Raw genomic sequence first — 19,250 nt, 5'->3', positions numbered from 1 at the left:
GGCAAGAGAAGAAAAAGTAGAAGAAATATTCTTAATAAATCTCTAAGAAAAGTCAAGGTCAGAGGTGAGAGGGTATATTATGTAGAACTTTAGAAGCAAGAAATTAAAGTATTTAACAATTACTTTTGCATTATATGGGTGAAAACCCAACCCAATCAGAAAATATGCTCTTCTGCTCTGCTGGTGCTTACAGAGTTCCTATCAACCCTCCTCATTCTTCACTATAAGGACATTGGTTTTTATTCTTGCAGGTTTTAGAAGAGTGAAATGACCTGAGCTCACTCTTGCTAATGTGTTATAAATCCACTCCAGGGGTCAAGGGCAGAAGCAAAGAAATTAATTTTCAGATTATTAAAATACTCCAGGTGGAAATGTTGAAGTCTGGAAATGGGGTAATGATGTCATGGTTAGAGAAGTGGTCAGAGTGTGGATATTACATTTTGAAGGAGAGCCCACAGTATGAGCTAGCTGATTTTGGATGTGGTTTTGAGAGAGAGAGAGAGAGAGAGAGAGAGAGAGAGAGAGATAGCAGAAAGAGGATGATTGGAAAGTTTTGAGCCCTGGAGCCCAGAAGGTTGAGTTGACACTTACGGAGATGGAAAGGTTAAAGGAGAAGCAGGTTCAGGGCAAAAGAAGAGAAGTTTGGTTTTTTGTAAACATTAAATGTGAGATGTTTATTAGACATCCACAGAGAAATGTTTAGATACATGAATTCAAAGGAAAGATATTACTGGTCTTCTCCATGAATGGCAGATCCAAAAAATATTTCATAATTTTCCAGCACTAAAATCTTAATATAGTTTTGAAAAATGTTTAGGTAAAAATGTATAGATCAACACGCAAACATTCAATCCTATGCAACTGAATGAATTATGTTTATATGTGTATAATGTCAACGTTTTTTTCTTAAAAGGCAACAAAGTGTTTATGGTTTCTGTCTGATACTTTTATGATTCCAGTTAGAAAAAAAGGGGGAAGAAGAGAGCGTAGTCATCTTTATTTTCAGAGAGAAGTGATATTCGGAGACAGGGTTTCTGATGTTGTTGCTGTGTGAAGACAGAATACACATCAGAGCCCTGACCATTGTGTCCTCATGGACTCTTTTTATTGGCCAAGTATTTAACTCTTGTTATCAGAAACCCTTGGCATTTTGAAATCATTTTCTGCATGTACACTTTAATACACTTGAATGCACTTTTTAGTGAGGAGAATTCCATATCTCCAGCTTTTTATGCATGCTTTGGTAGCCCTGGTTTATTCCCAATCAAGATGCTTCTTCAGTAGCTGCTAGAAACATGGCCTCCTCCTGACATGGTGTCACAAAGAGGCAGCAATAATGATTCTTGATAACCTCAAAAGCTGTATGCAGGGAAGTCATCTGCATTTGAGCCAGAGAAAATCATAAAGTCTACTGAAGAGGGTTCTAGGTAAATGTCTCTTTTCTTTCATTAGATGACTTTTCATCTATAGGTAGGTTAAATGAGGGAAAATCACAGAAGATACAAATGTGTATTTATCATTTTTTTTCAAGCCAGACTGAATAATTTCATTTTATTTAACATTTTGAAATGGGGTATTTTTAATAGAACTTATTTAAATCAATTTTTTTTATAATTTTGAATTTATGTCTAATGCCATAACTTCAATTTTTTTAATGCCACTCTTTACACAAAGACTGAAATGTTACATACTGATCATTCCTATTGTTATATGCAACATAAATGTTGATTTGCTTCATTCAAGCTATCCTTTGAAATCTTTTCTGAAAGTTATAGAATACTAAAAATTACATTTTGATTGAATGAATTCTGTTTCCCCTTTAAAAGCTCCAAACAAAGAAGTGTCAGAAAATCTCAGATATTCTAACCTAAATAGCTAACTAAAATTTCTTTAAAAAATAAAGTTATTGTCCATTTTAGATGACATTTTAGAAATTTACATTTCATAGGTGCAACAGAGCCAATACTACCAAATTCAACGTTCACCATATGCAAAATGAATGCTTTTTTAAAAGCAGAAATGTGTATATATTCAAAAATTATATCATACCAACTATACTATTGTATTGGAATAAATAGCTTCCTCAAATAGTAACCAGTGTGCTTAGGGTTCTTATCAAGGACTTGTATAATTACCTCTTAGACATCTTGTTTTTTTCTGAACAGTTTTGAAAACAAAAACTACTTGGTTTTGGAATTTTATTTTTCTTTTTTAAAATAAGTTTGAAAACTGAAAACTGGATTAGAAATAAGACAATGCTTTGAATCTCTGTTGTATGTAAACCAGTTATTATCCATTGCAATTTTTAAAAATTATTGCAGATTGGTTCGCTCTTAAAAGTTCCATTAACATTGATTTCAATTTTCATCTAGGTCCCTCTCATTCACCACAAAAAAAATTTTGACAGAATAAATGCATTGATATTGATATCTTTAAGGACACAAATTTTTGTATCGAAACTTGAAACTAACTCCAATACTGACCAAACACCTTCTTCATTGTAACAATGTCCACTATCTACTATAAAAGTGCATAATCTATGCTTATTTTTTTGTCTTAATTTCAACAGTATCATTTCATCCTCCATCTTTGAAAAATAGTACCATTTGGCTATTTCAATCCACAAAATTGCTCTTGTACATTTTTTCCCCACAATCCAAAGGAATAAATTTCCACACTTATCACAGAATAGACTCCATAACAGTATCTTCATGTGTGGGCTTAACCTATGGATGTTTACCAAACTTGAATTTGTGAAAAATTATGTTCTCTAAGCCATTAAGATCACAATATATGTTTCAAAGTCAAGCTTCCTTTTGTGTTTTTACTAATTTTCACCTTTTAAATAGTAAGTAGTGCTAAATAGTTCCAATTGCTTACTGAAAATTAGTTTTTTTCAAATAAAACAAAGAAGAAAACAAATCCTTTTCACTACTGAAGATAATTATATGTCCTGAATATTTAGTCAATCTTCTATTTTTGTGCCCATATATTTATACAACTTGCTGATTCTTACATGATCTAACGGCCTCATAAATTTAAAATGCACCATTATTTTTTAGGCCATATATCTATATAGCATATTTAAATGGAATATATGCCTATGAGCTTTTTGATGTAAAAATGTGGATACTATATCTGAAAATTCAAATATCATGCCAGAGCTCTGCTCCTTTTATTTTGTGTGTTGAAAATCATTCTAAAAAGTCCTCATGGCTGATAGCAACTTTTCAAGTAACCATTAATAAATACGCACAAAGTAATCAAAAAAGATATTAACCAGACCAGTTAGACGTTTAGATAAAACATTGGAAGAGTACATAGCCTCACAGCAGGTTTTCTTGATATAATTTCTCTAAAGGACCATAGATATATCTATAAACCTTTAGGTTGTTTGGCGAAGGAAAGGAAGTCAGTTTCTGAAGATAACTGCCGTGGCTCTAAGGGTTTCTTTTTGTGAGTGATAAACATGTTCCCCGAGGTCTAGAACAGTGCTCCATTTTCTTGATGCATTAGAGGGACCTCTGCTCCCTCAGGAATATTACAGAAACTTCAAACGTTTAATTTAACAATGTGACCTAGTTAACAATATTAAAGAGAACCTAGCTGCTTGGCTTTCCTGCTTATGAATGTATGAATTTTCAGTCCTGTAAAGTAAACAAGCATTTTCTGTGAAAAGACTTAAGGAATGTCTGCTTACACTATGAAAACTATTATTGAAATAAAAGAAATCACGTGTGCCCACTTCAAAAACTTCCTTGCAAAGACTCGTATATTGTTTTAGCGTAATGCCAGATTTGTAAATAATGTGTTCGAGTTATGGTATTGAATTGACACAATAAAGACTTAATGCTGTACGGGAACGTTCAAAGCAAGGCCTCAACTACCCTTCTTCAAATGCTATTCCTATTTCACCCTTATGATCTAAATGCGTGTATTTACTTTTCAGAAGAGACTACAAATAGAATCCATATTCTAGTATCACTACTTTATCTTATTTTTAAAGAGGCACTTCTTCATATTTCCTAGAGTGTATTTTCACGATAATCTCTTCCTTTTACGATATCAGGCAAAAATGTGTGCAAATATCACTGACAATAAAAGGAAAGTTATTTATTTTTAAACCAGCTTTGGAAGCAGCTGCCCCTGAAACAATGGAAGAAAGAAAGGATATAAGAAAGAGCTGACGGAACAGGCAGGGTGAGAGAAGCAGGAACTACTGGCCTGCTCCAAGCCAAACGTGGTAATCCTTTGATGTCTACATATTTTCGGTAACAAGACAAGCTACAAAAGGAAAGCATAGATTTCAAAATAGGCAAATTCATTAGGGCAAACAGCCAGGTGTGTGTGTGTGTGTGCGTGTGTGTGTGCGTGCACGCGCGCACATATGCACGCACAAAAGAGAGAGAGAGCACGATCACAATTAAATTGACATATAGGAGTGCTTATTTACTAAGTTATGTGACAACAGACGTAGCTACACTACAGGAAATTACATTAGGGGGAAAAAATCCCTAAATGGTGCTAGTTAGCGGATGCTAAAAGGAAAATTTATAAAGTTGACCAAATATCCCTTGACTAAGCAGCTCCCAAAACATTCCTGGACAATGAGTTTACTCATCGATTGAACTAGATAAAGCAATTTCAAAAGGCATCATTGTTGTAATTTGTTCATTCATTTAAACATATTTTACACAATGCAGCCAACTCTCAATTGCTCATTTGAAGAAGAGCAGACGCACAGCAATAGGGTGCAGTTTCCAATGCTGGGTAAGGGGGAGAGGGGGAATCTTACTTATAATTAGATAGGTATAATTCACGTACAATATGCCCTTCTGGTTATTTCTTATATATGACACTAGCCTTATGAGAGGGGAAAGAAGCTGGCTATGCTAGTTGACATCTGAAGCCGGCAGAATTCTAACAACTGGCAATAAACAGTGTATATCAAGAGAAACACATGAGAATGAAAACTTGACCATCCTTCTGTACTTTGTTTCTATTTTATCCTAATGCATCATCTTGCTAACACTTGCTTCTACAGTATATAAGGTCCAAGATTATAAAATGTATGTCAGGTAGGCAAAAATATAAGAATCCTGTGGTTAGGTTCTTACAAAGATAAGAGTTGCTGTGGCTTTTTATCCCCAATTCATTCCAATCTCTATAATATTTATGGGTAGAGCAGAGGACCTGACAGTTTTTATTCTTCCAGACTTGATTTGAGGTTGGCATTTTTAAGGTATATTTCAATCATATTATTTATGTATATTTATGTATTTTTACAAACACTGGATAGTCCATTCGTGATACTGCAGATTGGTGTACTGATCTGGATTTTAAGACTTTTGGTATAGAATTGTAAGTGGAATTTTTGAAGCTTTCAACTAAAAAGAATATGAAGGCTGCTCCATGTCTTTATTTCAGTTGGTTTCCAAGAGTTCCTTGAGATATTTTTTGTTCAAAAGAATATTTTAGTGGTAAATTTTCAATCTCAAAAATTACCACTCTGAAAGGTGGTAAAAATCTTGCTTTTTCACATTGAAATTTGAAATTTAAAGTAAGATTTTTAAAATGTGTTATAATTACAGAATTTTTATGAAATAAAACTAAATAACATAAGGATTTCACAACTAGATTTAAACTATAATATGCTATCTCAGATGCTTTCATTATGTCTTATGGATGCAATATGTTCTTTCAATCTTTTCTGAAAAGAAAATCTGTAGTTATAGGATCATTAAGATAATTAACTTGAATTTGAGAGAAATTTTATTACTCTTGGTCACCTGATACTGCCTACATTATGTTGAGACTTGTTGTTTTGTGAAGGAAAAATATATTTCACTAAAATGGCACAGATTCAAGATTGCATTACAAATTAAATTAGAATTTCCTTAAAGCAGGTTCACTAAAAGTCTGTTTCACTATATCTCATTTTCATTAACTTTAGTGGAAGTAGTTTTCCGGAGTTAGCATTTCATGTAATCATTTATAACATCTCTAAGACCATTGAATATGTATGATTTATTTTATAAGCCTGTCACATCAAGGATTTATTAGAGCTCAATAAAAATATATGTGTGCATGTGAATATATATATATGCGTGTATATATATATATATATATATATATATATATATATATATATCCAACCAGTGAACAAGAATTAGAAATTAGCCCCTTATCTGTACACGGCAAATTTATGTCCAAAATTAGTTGTCAAAACACTATTCATGTATGAGTTCTCTTTCTCTTGGTCAAAGAGTTTTTGGGGGAAATTGTTCTTAAAGTACATCAGACATGGATACAAGGGGATCTCAAATAAAAGACACAATGTGAAAACAGCAGTTTAAAAAAAAATCCACTCTCTTTCAGAATTCCACATCTTAATTTGGAAAACATATCTTTTCACAAGACTCCGGGAATTAAACAACATAGAAGAGTTCAAGTGTTTAGTTTACCAGCTCCTCTGCCATTCCTTGTCTCCAAAATTCGAGGCCAGTGATAGTCACTAGGACACATTTTCTGTGAAATGAAAATCACTAGACAGGAAAATACATTTATCATATTCATTTCCTAGAATCATCTAGTTACCTGTGTCCATTAAAAGTACATTGGAATATGACAATTTCAGAGAAAAACATTGAAACAATCACTATGAGAGCTGAAATATGGCTTCATAGGAAACAGGGCTACATTTAATTAGCTTCCATTGTGTATGTGTCTTTTCTGGTTTTTGTTATAGTTCATATCACTGGCATGGACTCATGAGCCAATCTTTTCCAATTTCAGTTACTACCAAAGTTTACAAACTTGATGTGAAGATTACATTATATTTACAAAGAACTTGGCACTTACAGAATAAATTATTGACTTTTTTCTTTAACTCCAGACCAGGGCACCCATGGTTCAAGCGAATGGGAAAGCCCAATGCCTTATTTTATATTATGCTACATTAACATGAATAAATAAGTTTCCAGCTGGTCATTCCTCCACAGTGCTGTCCCTGTTGCTGAAAACAGTACCTTCCGTGTCTAATCCATGGGGAGTGCAGAGAAGTTATCAGTCCAGAGAGAGCAAAGGTTGCATGTTTTCTTCCTCATTTTTATCCATGCGTTTTAATACTGTAGGATCCACTACCGATTGGGATCTGGAAATGAAAAGGCCAATGTCAGTGAGTTATTACCAAATAATCCCGTTCCCTTCTCTGTCTTTTCTCCATTATTCCTTCTCTCGTGGATGCGGATTATCTTCCCTACATCAAGGGATTTATGAACTGAGAATGCTCACATTTAGAGAAGGACATGCTTACAGTGGGTTTTGTATCAGAGGGAGAAAACAATCCCCTTTGAGCTCTAAATAGAATAACGAGCAGCAAAGGATTCTAAATGTACCATAATAGGCTTAAGTTCTCCTCTTCACAATTGATCAAGAGTCTTTTCTTTGAGAATGAGAATTTATAGGACAGATGTGTGATAATAGAACATGTCCAAATGGGAAATTATTACAGTGAAACTATTGTTATGAGAAATGAAATAGAAATGATAGGAGCCTTGATTCCTGTCTTAAAGAGTTCTGTGAGGAGTGCCTGAATGACTCAATTGGTTAAGCCAGGACTCTTGATTTTGGCTCAGGTCATGATTGCAGGTTGATGAGATCGAGCCCCGAGCTGGGTTCCACGCTGGATATGGAGCCTGCTTGAGATTCTCTCTCTCTCTCTCCCTCTCACTCTGCCCCTCCCCCAGCTCTTGTGCAAGCTCTATCTCTCTCAAATAAATAAATCAATCTTTTTAAAAAAATCTTGATGAAACAAATTTAACATGAACGTGCATTTTTTTAACCATCATTTTTTATTCCCAATGACCACATTAGAAAAAAAAATCAAAATTTGAGAGTTTTTGTTAAATTTCCCACTAGAACATCTGAATAAAATCAGTCTTACTTTGGAAAGTTTCATGAAACAACTTAAGACTTTAAAAAAAAAAAGACCTTCTTGTATAGGCAGAGGCACTACTTTCTGATTAGGAGAGCAAGGAATTTGAACTCCTTACACCCGCTTTTGATAGTAGGTGGGAATTATATCTCAATTCATCATTAGGAAACAACATGAAACTGGGAAGGAGGAAAGTCAATGAAACATGCTACTGTTATGGCAGGAAACTGCATTCTTAATAGCTATGGCATTAAAGAAGCAGCTGCCCTTTTAAAATTCTCCTCGGTAATGAATTTTCTCCCTGCTGCTGCATTCCAGCCAATTGGCTATTGCTGTGGCAATATGCCTCTTAGCAAACCTCATTAACTCTCAAAAAAGAAAGACTATAAGCTAAAATACAACTGCACATGCTAATGAAAAAGAACAGCAATGGAACTAATTATCAAAGCAAAAATAATTATAGGATTAACTGATTAATTGACTCACTCATTTAAATAAACTTAAATTCTTTTCTAAAGGGGGAACAAAAAGGAAGGTGAGGGCATTAAAACAGGAATGTTTTATTTCCTCAGTCATTTTCACTATTTTATCTCAATAATAGGTTATATATGTCTATGTCAGAAAGGAGATCAACTAAAGTTGAATTAGCAAATGAGTGAGAGTGAGTGAGAGAGAGAGAAGTGGGGGAGGGAAAGAAGAGAAGAGGGAATAAAAGATTTCGTATCACTTTTAAATGTAGTAATAATTTATCATAGGAAAAATCATTTATCTTGTGAATAAAATACATTTTAACACAGCAGACAATTGCACAAAACACTTAGGAATTAGACGTTTACCACTATTTTACTTAGGTTCAACTAAAAAAAAAATTGTTTCCTAAGAAAAATCCATGTTAAAACACAAAAAAAGTTCATTTAACGTCCTGTACTGAAGTATTAACTTGACAACTGGTACCCACTTAACTACAATTTCCACGAGCAGGGACTTCATCAGTTTCTCTCCTTTCAGTGAACACAACGTGTATTACAGTCTGCTATATAACCGAATCTCAGTGTCTTTATTCTACCCAAGAAATAATTTCTGTACTAAAAGAAGTTTGGTACTAAGCATTTAAAACCAAGAATAATAAAGATAAAGCAATTTATCCTATAAAAAAGAAATTCTTAACAGAAAACACATTTTAAAAATCTCACAAAGTTAGGTTTATTCTATAAATGCTGATGCATATCCTAATAATATCAATCAGAACACAACAAAGCTTTTTAGACAGCACAAGGTGCACAATTTAAGCATTTGCCATAAGGTTCTATTAAAACATATATCATGCACACACATAGGCACACACCCCCACACACAATCTTTTAAATCCTTATGTTCCTTGACTATTAAAAAAAAATGATTAGAGGGTATGGTGATTTTGATGAAATATTTTAAATTACAGTGCACTACAACCTGCGATTAAATTCCTAGTTTGCTTTTATTATGCACAACCGGTATCAGAAGTGTTGGATGATGAATGCTGGCTCCATATGTAGAATAATTCCTCAATAAAACAAGCCATGCAGAAATGATTTCTGATTACGATTTTTTTTTGTTTTTGGGATTGTCCTAAATGTACTGTTATTTTAGTATAGGTTTTTTTTTTCTGTCCCATCCAAAACTACAGGGGTATTTGTGCAGGACCACGACTTGTTAGTGCATTGGTCTGTTTCCACTGCAATGAAAGGAGTTGTTTATCATTAACTCATAGCATATCTCAGCAGTCGCCACATAGCCTCTGCTGTCTTTGCAATGAATAACTTGTATTTTTTTTTCATGAAACCCAATCATTTACGTTTAATTATTCAGGTATCATTTATTGTGCATCCACAATATGGTGCTGTACCTTAGTGTTTAAGAGGATAGATTTTGAACAGAAGGGGATTCTGATTCCAGTTCTGCTATTTGCTAGCTCTTATGACCAGAAGGAGGCTATTTAAACTTCCTGGATTTTGTTCTTTTAACTGTAGGATGGAGAATAATAACACCTACCCCTACAGATGTACTGAGGATCAAATTCAATAATGCATGCATAAATCACAGCACAAATTCTGGCAGATAGCAAATGGTAGCAGTTAGGGAGATGACTTATGGTATCCTATGGCCTGTTTTCCAACACTAGCAGTGACATGTGGAAGTTACCTCCTCTGTATCTGGGTCTCCTCACCAATGAAAGGGGCATAGCACTACCTGATTATTTGTTTACAGAAGCAAAGGAGTCGATATATACAAAGCATTAGATGGAGTTTGACAGGTAGTAACAATAGATGTTGAATATTATTTGATAAAATTGGAGATCATATTACATTGGCAATGTTAATATTGCTGCTCACTGCAGCTGTTATGTGCCTATCCTGGGCACTATCCTGGGTACTAGAGATATAAGGTAAAAGATGTGCCCCTAGTATAAGGCCCCCACAATCTACTGAACTTTGTATCTTTTCACGTGACCATGCTATTCCTCCACAAATCAACATAGGAAAACAAAGTCTTCTTCCTATACATCTAGCTAAACTCCCCTGAAGGAGGAAATATCTACAAGTCTCTGATGAAGGTATGATTTTTTTCCTCTCAGTCTAATGATATTACAAAACTGGAAAAAAAAATGGGGGAGAGGAGAGCAGGGGGGATTCTAGGAACAATTGTCTCCCATCCTTGATGGGGAACTGCCACTCCCTGACACACAGAAGGTGAGAATCAAATGAAATAACTTTCTTTTTTTCTTTTTTAAGATTTTATTTATTTATGTGACAGAGAAACAGCCAGGGAGAGAGGGAACACAGCAGGGGGAGAGAGAGAGGAAGAAACAGGCTCCCAGCCGAGGAGCCCGATGTGGGACTTGATCCCAGAACGCCGGGATCACTCCCTGAGCCGAAGGCAGACGTTTAACGACTGCGCCACCCAGGCGCCCTGAAATAACTTTCTTAAGCTCATTCTTCTAAGTTTTCAGATAGAACCCCAAAATCTTCACATGATACAAAACCTACACCAAACAAAGGATGTCTGAAATTCTAATCAATCCACGTCAGAAGCAAGAAACTCAGGGTTGGGGAGGTCGACGTGCTGTGAGCCAAGTCTGCAGAGGACAGAATGGCCTAATTAATTGGGGAAGAAAATCAGGATCCAAAAAGACTTCAAAAGGTGGACAGACTGAGCCAAATCTAACAAGATGGTGTTAATCAATTAAAATTATCTGCTTGGAGGAAAAAGCTAAACACGAAAAGAGAGAATTATGAGGATATGGATCTGTAAGTCAAGAGCCTTCTAGTGCTAGGGAGCTCAATATGAATCAGCAATGCGCCTTGGCTGCCTGAAACACAGCAACAGAGTCAACAACAGAAACCAAAGGAAGCCAGTGAGGGCAAAGCTAGGGTTCTGGAACTTAGATGCAAGTAGTAATAGCATCAGAGTCACCTATTCAGTTCTGAACACGGCACTTGAAAGGGACCACTGACAGCAGAGCACATTCACTCCACTGGTCCCCAGTGAGCACCCTCCATGTTTGTTCCATGCCCTACTCCAGGTGCTGGAGATTCAGAGAACAGGATAGACAAAGCCACTGAAGTCTTCATGAAGCTTAAATTTGGGGAGGGGACATAAATAAAATAAATAAAATGAGTCATTTATTTGACAAGCAGAAAATAAAGGAGGTGACTGATAGGGAGTGACCAGAATGAGGAGGAAGTAGAGTTGATTAAGACCTAGTGGTTGATAAAGACCTAACCACTCCCTTAGGGAGATGACCTTCGATTAGGAGATGCAGGAAAAGAGCATCCAAAGCAGCAGTGACAAGTGGAAAGGACTTTAGAAAGGAACAAGCTGGAGAAGGAGGCTGCAGGAGCAGAAAGAAGGATATTGTGGCTGAAAGAGAGGGAGGAAAGAGAAGGTGGGATACACTTAGAAGGGTGAGGGGGGCAGGATCAGATCATACAGCACTTGTAAGCCACGTTACAGAATTGATTTTATTCACCATATAATCAGCAGTCATTAAAAAATTTAAAGCATAGAAGTGAAATGATCTGACTTAGATTTTAAAAGATCTTTTAGATTGCCATGTGGATAATAAATGGGAGCCCGGGGAGCAGGGCTAGGGTAGAGGCAAAGACACCAGGTAGGAAGTTTGGGAAGATTACGGACACGCAGACTGCAGGTGATAGGATACACCCAGAATGTGGAGGATATGGAGAGATATGTGCTCCAAGGAGGGCACCACATTAGAGAACATGTCACAGAAGTGGTTGAAGGATATTAGCATCATTAGCTGGTAAAGGCAAAGACCAGGGATCACCTATGACAGCTGTTTCCAAATCCTTGTGTAACTCAATTCCAGAGTGACAGCCCTACATCATGCTATCTCAGAGGGTAGACAAGGAAGGTTTATGTCAACAACATGTTAGACTCTATACCTCATGGACTGGAACCCCAGTCCACTACATATAGACTATGTGACTTTGAGGATAGAACATCTGTTTAACAGGGTTGCTGTGAGGATAAAATATATTAATGTTACAAAAAAGATACCTAGAAAAGGCCTGACTCATGATAAGTACATAGTAAATGGCAGATTGCAACAACAGTTAGAATTATTATTTTTATTAGAAGGAAGTTATTCTGGGGCACCTGGGTGGCTCAGTCGGTTAAGTGCCTGCTTTCAGCTCAGGTCATGATCCCAGAATCCTGGGATCACGTCCCACATCAGGCTCCCTGCTTGGTGGGGAGCCTGCTTTTCCCTCTGCCCCTCCCCGTGCTTTCTTTCTCTCTCCCTCTCTGTCAAATAAATAAATAAAAATCTTAAAAAAAAAAAAAAAGAAAGAAAGAAAAAGAAGAAGGAAGTTATTCTTAGACAACTGGCTTTTAATTTTTTGTTTGCTTGTTTTAGAAAACTTTTTTGAGAATTTGATGAAATATATGCCTTTCCTCCAGAAAAATGCACAAAATATCTATGCCTAGACACACATACACATATAATTTTGAATATAACGTTTAGCACTTAACAGACACCTCTGAGAGCCCATCCATGGACCGATTTGATAGGGGAGCACAGAATCACAGTAAGAAACCCTGTTTTAAGAGAAAGGAGTTGAGAAGCCCAGACTTGGCTGACACCTAAGCTTGTTGATTGGTGGAGAAATTAAAGCTGGAGGTGTCTCCAGCCTTTCCTTTCTCTCCAAGGCATTGTTGAGCAGCCTGGGGATAGGAGGACATCACACACACCAACAATAGTAGCAACAACAGCAGCAGCAGCACAAGAAGACCCGCCTCTGAGAACATCGATACCCCTGTGTGAACATAACTATGACCAAAGGACCATAGGTTTTCCTCAGAGAAAGATGAAAGATGGTGTGAGGGATGACAGGGGCAGTGCCTTGGTCCTCCCTGAGCTAGGTGAAAAGACTTGCAGGGGCTGTGGTTCTTATATTTCTGTGATGGGAAATGCGCAGAGAAATAATATTCATTACTATTATCTAAGTGAACTCTGGGTTGCTGTGGCCTGGGGAAGCCTGAGAATTAGGTATCTTCTGGTTTGCAGCAGAAGGCAAACTCAGAGGCAGCTATGTATTTGGGCATGTTCAGCAACTCCCCATCCTCCATCACCACTAAACTATGGCTGGACGTGTGTATATTCACAGTGAATCCAAAACACCTAGGAAAGTGCCTATTACAGAGCATGTTTCAATAAACCTGCACTGACTGAAAGAAAATAGGCATAAAATACCATGAGAGTCAAAGCAAGGAATCAGAATCTCACTCAAGAATGAACTTTATAAAGAGTAAAGCTGTAGGAAAATAGAATGTTTTGTCCCAGGAAGACCTTTAAATCAGAAACAGGACAGAGATACTAAAGAGAGAATATAAGTTTTAAATGTAATATTTGAAATGTATCTGTGAGCACACGCACGTGCGTGTGTGCGTGACTTTGTCATGGATTCCTTTCTTCAAATGAAATCTTTTACAAAAGTCCAGTAAATTGCTTAGATAGAAGGAGAGTTGTTCTCATTGTGGAGATGGGCACTCTCCCCACCCCACCTGCTCGGCCTAAGGTACTCCCCCAGAACTCTGGGGGTATAGTTTGAAAAAGTTCTGGATTTAGGGTCCCCTAACAGCCTTGTTGGATTGTCTGTGACCATGGAACAAAACTGAGTTGACATTGCCTTGAATGACTTTATCTTTGACTCAAAATTCCCAGATGTCTAATCATGGGGGCATAAAAGGATTTAAAATCCCACTGAATATATACTCCCCAAAAGTATAAGCTCTGGAATTCACTGGGGGCATCCCCACACTGGCTGCAGCCCACTTCCCACCCACCTCCGGCATACCTCTTCATGGACTTGGGGGAGAGTTCCTTTTCCACCTCCTTCACGGGCATGCTGTAGGAGTCTACGTTGTATTCACTGTCATCATCATACTCGTGGTCTAGCAGTGTTCTTGCCCATGTTCCCATGTCATAAGGGGGCAGCATTCCTCCAAACTCGGAAGGCAAGATCTCAGGATGAATTAGTTGGTGTAGACTGTTCAGGTTGTTACCATGCAAAAATATCTACAAATGCAAGAAGAAGGGTGAGGAGAAACACACACAGGAGAATAAATACTATCCAAATGCTAGGAGGAGGGAGTGAGGCTAGGAAAAGCAAAAATGAGAGTTTTCCATGTCTGTTAAAATATTTAAGTCTTTCATCAACTCTGTGAAACAGACAGGGATGTACTATTATCCTAATATTTCATATAAAAATCCTGAGGCATAGGAATCCTAAGTAGTTTCTAGAAAGTCAGATAGTGGTTGGGTTAAAGAGCTGGAACCTGAAATTTGGTTTCCTATTTTATAGTTGAGGACATGAGCAGAATCCAATGGGCACATTGATCTATACATCATCTTGATGTTAGTTGTGCAAAGCTAATGATGTGCCTAATGAATACTGTTAAAATACACCATTCTCATAAGGGACTCATCAACTATAGAGCCCATCCAAGTTATTAAGCTCAAAAGCTGTTACCAGTATGGCTTTCTCTTTTATCATTAATAAAAATAAGAGCACTGTAACCACCAAATCACTGCTTTGTAATGCAAAGTGTGTGATATAAATAAAAGTAGACTAGCATCATCATAATGAAAGGTTGAGTGAAGGTTCACATCCCAAAGGAATTATGTTCTATAATGTTGCCAGTATCTTCTCTACTGGAGGATTCCATGCTTATTGTTCAAATATAAATGGAATATGGAGTGAAAATGTAAAGCTGTATGTATACATTAATTATTGGTATTACCTAGAACATTTTTTTAAACTAAAAAATTATTGGGGCACCTGGGTAGGTCAATCGGTTGAACGTTGGACTCTTGTTTTTGGCTTAGGTCATGATTTTAGGGTCATGTGATTGAGCCCCATGTTGGGTTCCTCGCTCATCATGGAGTTTGCTTGGGATTCACTCTCTCCTTCTCCCTCTGCCCCTCCCCCTGCTCTCTCTCTCTCTCTCTCTCTCATAAATAAATAAATCTTTAAACTGAAAAAATTGTCAAGGTACATACTCAAGATTTGTTTCTCCATAAATTGCTACCTCTTTTCTTTTATTTCAATCTCAAAACTGTAGATTGATCTTCTCTGAAAGAGCATTTGTGCCACCTGATATAATTTATATAATATTTGTTTAAGGATTACAGTTTATAAGTAACTTAGAATTAGTCACTCATAGTTTCTAAGTGACTCATACTTCAGGTTTATGATGAACAGGCTAACATAAGTACCTCTGCTTTCTGTAATTTTAGAGTCCACTGAAGTAAATATATAGGAAAACAAAGAAAAACTAGTCTATGACATCCAACAAAATTATAGGGATGGGAACTATAAATCAACAAGTAATTTCAACAGATTATTGACCAGTAAAAACAGATGAGAGCAGGTCACTGGCCAAAATAGGCAGAGCAAACAGCTGCCTGAACTACCTGATACGGAGCCGACAGAGGCGGAAGGTGCCGTCTGCTCCAAAGCACATTAGGTTAACTGCAAACTTTATACCTTCTCACTCCTCTTCGCAGAGCACAACAGCCCCCCTATACCCCCCTCAACACACACTTAAGTTCTTCTCATAAGAAATCAAAATAATTTGGCGGGGGGGGGGTAAGTTTTAGAACCTGAAACTCTTATTTTATTAGTTACACAACCTTATTTCATTAGATGTGTTTCTTCATGTAAGAAACCTCCTCAAGTCATGCACAAGTTATTATAATAAATCCTTAGAGAAGCAAATGAAATCCTAGCACACTACTTCCTCTCTCTTTGCTAACATTCTGCTACCTCCTCCCTCAACATCACTTTCAGCTTTGGCCTTGTTTCCTCTTCCACTGAAAAATAGGGCAACCAGATGAGACCCACCCACCAGCATCTGTGTCCATATGCTGTGCCTCTGCTCCTAGTACAATGGAAAGATAAACTCTACAAAGGCCAACCTCTCCACCTGTGCACTAGAAGCCATCCTCTCTCCTCTGCTCGGTTATATTGCTCAAGCAATTCTCTTCTGTCTCTCTCACATCATCAAATTTCCTCTGGCTGGGGAACTTTCCCAACAGAGGACAAATTCGCCAACCTCTCTCTTTCCATCCCCCCTCAAACAGATGCACAAAACCTCTCTCGGCCAGACTTCTACTTCCAGTTATTATCCTATTTCTCTCCTTCCCTTTATTACAAAACTCATCAAAAGAGTTGTTTCACTGTCCAAATACTCTAGTCCCATTTTCCCTGAATCCAGTCCAAACAGGCTTTGCTTCCCACTATAGTATTAAGATAGTTCTTCTCAGACTCTTTCTCGTTGCTAAATTCAGTGTCCAATTCTCAGCACTCATTTTTCTTGAACTCTCAGCAGCATTGGATATAAATGACTCTCGTCCTTGCAACATTTATTCCCAGCATCTCTTGATTTTCTCCTACTTTGACGGATGCTTCCTTTCAGTCTCTTTTGCTGATGATTCCTCATCACCCCAACATCTTAATGTCACAGAGCTCCAGGCTTCAGTTCTTGGATTTATTCTCTTCTCTAAGTGTACTTAGTCCTTGGTGATCTCATTCAGTCCAGGGCCCTAAATACTGTTCACACCCTGAACATTTAGATTTTGCATCCAAACCATTCCTTTAAACTTCAGATTGCTATTTCCTCTTTCTACTTGACATCTCCACTTTAGACATCAATGGGCACCTTAGAACTTAATATGTCCAAAACTGAACTCACAGCTTTCTTCCCCAAATCAGCTTCTCCCTGTTTTCAACGTCAGTTATTGGTATGACTGATTCTAGTTTCTCAGGCTAAAACCTTTGACTCATCCTTAATTCCTCTCTAAGTTGTCAGTAAATCCTTCTGGTTCTTCATTCAAAATATATCATGAATTTGAACATCTGATGAATTCCACCCCTACAACCCTAAGTCAAACCGTCATCCTACAAACTGTATTACTACACTAACTTTCTAACTGCTCTCCCCACTTCCACTCTTGCCACCGACACTCTGTTCTCCACACAGAAGCCAGAATGACCATGTCACAACATTAGTCAGCTCATGTTATTCTGCTCACAATTCCCCATTGGCTTCTCCTTTTTCTTAGAGTAAATCCTGTAAGGTCCTCCATAAACTCCTTCTTTGAACACGTCTACTACTTCCTCCCCGTTGAAGCACACCATGCACACATTTGTCTCAGGACTTTTGCAGTGGACGTTTCTTCTGTCTGAAGATTTTTGCCTTTAGATATTCCCATGGTTTATCCTCCCATATTCTGTAAGCCTTCCATTTATTAAAGTTTTGCTGTTCTTTTCTCCTTACATTTTTTCCCTTCCACCATTTCATGCAAGAAGTCTTGTCCTTGTGGGCTCCCTTGCCTCAGAGTACCTTACTATTCTAAGAATTAGCCTAAATAATACTTTTATTTTATTTCTCTACACTGTCCCATTAAAGAGATAATGATAGGTGACTTGAGTGGAAGGGAGAAAAGTGAAATATGTTTGGGAATTAGCAAGGAATGGAAGAGAGAGTCCACCATATTGAGGAACAGGTAGAAAGTTGAACCAATCAGTGGGGAAGCCTGTTTCTTGTCAGCTCTTGAGAGTGGCAAGACCACAACCCTGAAATACCTTAAGAGTGCGTGGAGGTTGAAGCCTAGGCATTGGGTTCCAGCTTTAGCAAAGATGCTATTTTTTTCACAGACAACTTGGAAGCAGAAAGAGACCTTAATTCAAGGAACTAATACTAGCTTGAATAGTGAGGATGTCAGAAGTGGCCATACTGGATGGGAAGTTTGGCTCTGCATTAAAGATTCCAGATACTGATGAGATTTTGAGAAGAAGGGACACCTATACCACCCAGAGTTGATATTTCCATCAGTCCAGTATGTTGGAGACTCAAAGTCAGATTTCATTTAATTAAAAAAAATAATAAAATAAAGAGAGAACCAGGTGTTTCCTTTTTGTGATGGAAGATTCACAATTATTCTTTTGCCAGTTTTTCAGAGCACAGATTTATAGTATCTGAGGTATACAGTGTTTGAGTAATATTATGATGCTGAATCACTTGGAATACCTGTAAAGAAACATAATAGCTTTGCACTTTATATTGATTATATAAATAGAAATCAAAAGTGTTTTAACCTATAACTGCTTTCTCTTTTTTTTTTTAAAGATTTTTACAAGATTTTTTTACAATATTTACAAGTCATATAGTTTTAATTAAAATGGTAAACCTCAGACACCTCACTTCCATCTAGAATAATGCTAGCCATGAATTTTTCTAGGCATTGTCAAAATTATTCAATTCAATCAAATAACCCCAGACCTGGAGCTCGGGGTTAGACTTGATCCTCCTTCGTCTTTTTCAACAGAGCAGAACACTGTTCTCAGAACAAGTCACCCCTGTATTCAGTCTTTCAAGTATATCTCATTTCACTCTGACTAAAAGCCCAGACCCTTGCAATGGAATACAAGGCCCCCTGTGATCTGGGACACCATCTTCCCTTGTATCCTGTCGTCTATTACCCTCCTCAGCAGCTCATTCTGCTCCAGCTTTCTGCACCTTCTTGCTGTTTGCCAAGTTACTACTACCTGTTTACCATGTTTCTACCTGAGGGCCTTTGTCTTTGCTATGTCCTCTGTCTGAAACTGTCTTCCCAATAAATCCACATATTCAGCTCTACAACCTCCTAGCTGTGATTTAGAGCAATTTGCTTAACCTTCTGTGCCTCATTTTCCCACCTATAGAAGGAGAAAAATAACAATGCTTCCCCTAGAGCCATCCTTGTAAG

General features: G+C 37.2%; 1 protein-coding gene across 1 annotated transcript in view; it reads right to left on the bottom strand.

Annotated features, from left to right (window-relative positions):
- Positions 1-6,163: 6,163 nt before the first annotated feature.
- The window catches only part of CLVS2 (clavesin 2), a 65,163-nt gene continuing 52,076 nt past the window's right edge, over positions 6,164-19,250 (bottom strand). The window contains exons 4-5 of the mRNA XM_045798425.2: positions 14,296-14,516; positions 6,164-7,153 (exon numbers count right to left, since the gene is read on the bottom strand). Of these exons, the coding sequence (XP_045654381.1) occupies positions 7,066-7,153; positions 14,296-14,516 (309 nt within the window). The 3' untranslated portion in view covers positions 6,164-7,065. The remainder of the gene's footprint in view (positions 7,154-14,295; positions 14,517-19,250) is intronic.

This window comes from Ursus americanus, chromosome 11 (assembly GCF_024610735.1).
Source record: "Ursus americanus isolate L20-20 chromosome 11, mUrsAme1.1.p, whole genome shotgun sequence".
Lineage (NCBI taxonomy): Eukaryota > Metazoa > Chordata > Mammalia > Carnivora > Ursidae > Ursus > Ursus americanus.
Note: the sequence above shows the minus strand (reverse complement) of the source record. Positions and strands in the feature narration are given on the sequence as shown.